Source organism: Setaria italica, chromosome II (genome assembly GCF_000263155.2).
Source record: "Setaria italica strain Yugu1 chromosome II, Setaria_italica_v2.0, whole genome shotgun sequence".
NCBI lineage: Eukaryota > Viridiplantae > Streptophyta > Magnoliopsida > Poales > Poaceae > Setaria > Setaria italica.
Genome location: NC_028451.1, coordinates 769,678 through 774,769, shown reverse-complemented (window position 1 = coordinate 774,769; position 5,092 = coordinate 769,678). Strand labels below are relative to the sequence as shown.

The window sequence follows — 5,092 nt, the reverse complement described above, 5'->3', positions numbered from 1 at the left end:
GGGAAGAGTGCGGCAGCCAAGAGGAGCACGGCAAGCGGCCGTGCGGCGTCGGCTGGGAGGTGCAGGCGGTGGAGGACGCTGCGTGTGGGCAGGGATCGAGGGTGGCGATAAAAATGGAGGTGGAGGTAAGGTGGCATGGTGAGCCGAGGGGCGGCGACGGCGGCGCCTCGGCTGGGTTGCTGTAGCAGTGGTCCAGGAGTGATAAACCATGTTTACGCTTTGAGAGGTTTTAGTGCTCTGAGCCAATTCCTCACTTTACTTCATGCTGGTGGACATGATGACACCTTGATGTACAACTTCTCCAACAAGGAAAGCATTGCAGAAAGCCAATAACCACATCCATACTAAGATGCCCATTCACTAAAGCTAAAATCTTCACGATGGGCACCACCGTTACGATGCTAAAAAGTGGTCCCTGAGTTAAGCATAGAATGCAAAGGGGTTAACATCATGATCAGTAAGGTTGTCGAGGGTGGGGTACCGGAGCCAGCAGTCCAGTTTCGCGGCGGAGCCGGTTCACGTATCGATGTACGGGAATTCGTGGAGGAAGCGGCGGCCGGGGCCCTGATGCGCGGAGAGGGCGCGCGAGATCTCGCTGTCGCGGATGTTGCCACGGATGGTGCGGGGGCTGTCGGCGTTGGAGTCTAAGTTGAGAGGAGCAGAGCGCCAGACGTGGTGCCAGCGAGAGGAGAGCACCTGCGTGCGGGTGCCGTCCCTGGTGGGGAGGAGCGTGACGATGTCGCCGAGGATGGCGTCGGGGAGGCCGCTGATAAAGTCGTCGACGAGCTCCTGTTTTTCTTCTTCTTCCAGCCTCCTCTTCTTGGCTCTCGTGGCCATCACCATGGCGGCGCGGCGGCCAGTGGCCATCAGGAATCGGAACAGGGAGATCGAGACGTGCAGCACTGCGATCCTCCCCGGGTCAGCCCTATATAGTTGCCGGCTCGTGGGCTTCTTGTACGCACGTTCTTGGCCTAGTCTGTGTTTTTTTTTTTTTGCCCCGTTGTAACCTGATTCTCTCCGCTTGACTGTTCTTTCTTTTGAACCCATTCAACAAAGTAGAAGTGTAGAACTACAACCATTGTTTCCCCAACCGCACAGAGCCTCGATGAATTTTTAGAGGGGGGGTGGGGGGCCATCCAACGCGCTAAACACTTAGAATTTTTATGTCGCTTGCCCCGTCCCTCTTCCTTATCTCCTCGATCCCCTTGCTTATCTCTTCTTGCTTCCGTCCCTCTTTCTAGCAGGCAAGCAGGCGCGGGTGGCGGTGCAGCGAGGAGGTAGCAGCAGGCCGGAGCGTAGCGGTGAGGAAGGATGGAGGAGGAGGGCCAGTGGCGGAGGAGGAGGGGTGGTGGGGTGGAGGGGACGGGGGCCGGTGGCGGTAGCGGCGAGGAGGGGTGGAGCATGCACAGGTGGCGGTAGCGGCGAGGAGGGGTGGGGCCGGTGGCCGGTGGAGGTGGGGGCGGGGGCGGGGCTATCTGGGAGGATTTTCTTTTTTTTTATTTTTTCACACCCTCTAGAGGACCGCCTCTTTAGTATCGATTGGGCAACCGATTTTAGAGGGGGTATGAGATCGGTACATGAGGCTAATTTTCTAGTAGTGAAAGGACCATGCCGTAACATGAGCTGATTACGATGATGACCATGTAAAAAAACTACCCCGATCACAAGGCAGCCCATTTAGAGAAAGCACCGGATCAGGTACTGTAAAACCCAATCAGGTGTACGCTCTATTTTTCTAATGGCTCTGCCGTCGTAATAACATTTTTGTTTAGACAAAGTCCAGCTTGTCAAACGAACGCTGCATGCCTCGTGTTTCGAATTTGTCCCAGCGATTGTAAATGATGAACAAATCCCTAGCTAATTCATGTTTTTCTCGTGTTTTAAATTTACGAGTACCAGGTGAGCCACCGGCAGAAAGCAATTACTCAAGGGAACAACATCACAGGCTCTCTGCTACTGCCTCAGCCTGAAGCTTTCAGTTGCAGTAACTGATGGTTTCACTGATGAGATTTCGTCCCGAGTTGACATGGAATGAATGTCACACTTTCAAAATACTTAAATGATGAAAAATATACTTTTTCCAGTATAGAAAATTAGAAAACAAATAGCAGAGGAATTGTGAGAATGTAGAACGAGCTGGCCCCGAAGGCATGCCCATCCGCAGTTACCAGGTGCAAAAATGAAATTTCTAAAGCATTGTCATGTCTTCCATCAAGCATTGGTAGTTGTCAAAATCCTGCATGTCCCTAGTAAGCCACCGTACAAAAAAAGGCCATATATGTCACCTTAGAAAAGGAGTGTCACTAACAAGCTAACTCGGATTTCTTATATCCATCTAAAATGGAATACTTTGAATCTCATTGTCTGGCCAACATGTATTAGAAGAGGGTGAAGAACTGAAGATTGGGTGTGCTCACAGTCACAGGTCACGGCTTTAGCTGGGACAGGGCCAAAGTCCAGCAACAATTTTTCATGGCTATACTCCAAAACATACAGAAAATACCTCATTTTTACATGGTGGTTGTAGCCTAAATAAGCTGTCCATTGCTGTTAGCATGCATGCAATAATGGTTGTAAAAGTTAACAAGGTAGCTAAGATTTCTTATAACAAGTCTGTTAATTATTTAAAAAAATTGTTACTGAACCAGCGCCAACTAGTTCAATTTACAATGAGCACCACGTAGAATCGCATGATTTACCACGGATATATCAGCATGAATCAAACACCAAGCACGTTTGCCATTGACGTGCCAAGAAATGCGAATTTATATTACAAACATATTAGAAAAGGGTGAAGATTGAGTGTGTTCAATGGTCATTGCTCAACAATATTATAGGAACATGGACAAAATCAAACAAGGAAGCATTTTTCATGACTTCTCATATAGTCAGATAACAGCATCCCAGCCTAGTCACGGGTTCACTGGTCAGTGGCCAAGATACAAGCCCAAATAATGTCACCTAGCCTAGTGGCCACTAACAAGCTCAAAAGGTCATATCAGCTATTCCAAGTTGAAAACCTCAAAAATGTTGATCTTTGGTTTTTTTTTAGGGAAAATTTTTTTAGGGCTTTATGATATGCTTAAGCTGCAACTCATAACTAAGAGTTGTATTTTACCAATTTGGACGTTAAAGTTTCTGATCAATCCCTAATCAACTCCATGGGCAGCGTTTAACTTGGACATGAACCAAAAACCCCTTTTCAAGCTGAAGCAAACTACGCTGCTCTGCAACAATTTCTTTATTCTCAATGTAGATTCCACACTCAAATCCTATTGGCTCCAGCATTTTTTGCATTTAATAAAAAAGAATGGCATGAAATTACCTTGTTGACTTTATGCCTTAATTTATTTTGCAGCACTAGTGTCTTGAGAGTTGAGACGGATATCAAGGCATCTGGCAAGTATATGGTAATTGTGTACCAACCATGAAGTCAGGAACAGCCTAGTCTTAGGGCAGAAATTCAGCTGATGCAATTGGCTAATCATATGTTAATGTAAGATTTTGTATAATGCGTGGGTTGTATTGCTTGAACCCCATGGGCTGATTATATATGAGGACATGGCTTGGAGGGCAAGTAACCTCTCTTAGAGATAAGGAAGATTATCCTGGAATTACAATCAATCCTAAACTAACCACATCTGGAGTTGCCTAATATACTCTAACAGTTAATGATAGAATAAGACCTCTCAGACACGCTAAAACTATTTTAAAGGAGGAGAAAATTACAAGTCTCCAATTTAATGCAACATGTATATTTATTTCTTCTTAAAATAATGATGCATAGCTCTCCTTCCCGTTTGATACAAAAACAAATTAAACTAACCCTGTAAACCAACAATCTAAATTTAAAAACACTGCAGAAAACTCCCAAATAATTACCCTGCATAGATTGCCCTAGTTCCACCTCGAAACAGATCAGAAACAGACTAATATACCACTACAAGATTGGAGAATTACCTCACCTGTGAGTTTTCCTCACCCCCTCAACAAAGAAAAAAAAAGAAAGTCATGCCCTCACTACTTCTCTAGCAAAGACATGCATGCACAAACCTGGAGGGAAAAACAAAGAGAACCTGTGAAATGAACTGTAACATAGGTTGAAATCAATGCATACCACCAATATATAACCGACACAGGCCACTTACAAAAACATGGTAAATGAGTTAATGAGAGGTAGGGTTAAAACAAATTGTAGAATTAAGTGAGATTGCTTACATTACATCTGTGGTGAAGCAAGTAATCTTGACACAGGTTACCACAAAAGTTCCACAAATGGTCAAGTTGGTACATTGTATGAAACAAGATTAGCTTCTACATAGCATATAATATATCCTCATGTTCTCACCAGAGAGATTTATTTTGCATGGATGCCAAAGGGATTAGAAAGCAACATGCTTGACGCAAATATGATATGTGCAATTATTTCAATGATAACCATGTGGAGAAATACAAATGGTGGACACCCCCAACAAGCTCTTCTCTGGTTATAACAGAATATATCAGTCTATTGACAAATTACAATATTCTACGAACAGAGACACTAAATATCAAAATGCTGCAGACAAGTGACTAATCAAGTCCCATTAAAATGGTGTAGCCTATATGCGACCGAGCATGAAACCCAACAAAGGGGTCAGCTGTTGATAAATCATGTGCTTGTGCTTCATCGATCACAGGGGCAATCAGCCCAGATTGACCTTCACGATACACAAAGGGTGTGTTTGGTTTTGGAACGACGTGGGTCGGGTCGGAGCCGACCCACTTTTGTGGGTTGGAGCCAACCCAGCTCGTGTTTGGATGAGTGGGTTGGAGCCGACCCAGTTTTTTGTTTGGTTGAAAAAGTTGAGAGGGTTGGGATGATGTCCTTTTAACACCGTTAGCTGTGGGCCCCGCCTGTCAGTTGCGGGGCCCACCTGTCAGCCTCTCTCTCCTCCCTCTCTTCCTCCTACTTCATCTACCTAGGGACGCCCAGACTCCTCTCATCCGCGACGCCACCGACTTCTACTGCTACTCCGAGCCTCCCAGGCGCCCACGTGCCGGCAGCCGATTCATCCTAACTACACGCCGTCGATCTCATGCTTCTGCTCTG

General features: G+C 45.9%; 1 protein-coding gene across 1 annotated transcript in view; it reads right to left on the bottom strand.

Moving 5' to 3' along the window:
- Window positions 1-516: 516 nt before the first annotated feature.
- Window positions 517-5,092, bottom strand: part of LOC111256239 (putative F-box/FBD/LRR-repeat protein At2g05300) — a 7,482-nt gene continuing 2,906 nt past the window's right edge. The window contains exon 2 of the mRNA XM_022823905.1: window positions 517-789. Coding sequence (XP_022679640.1) covers window positions 517-789 — 273 coding nt within the window. The remainder of the gene's footprint in view (window positions 790-5,092) is intronic.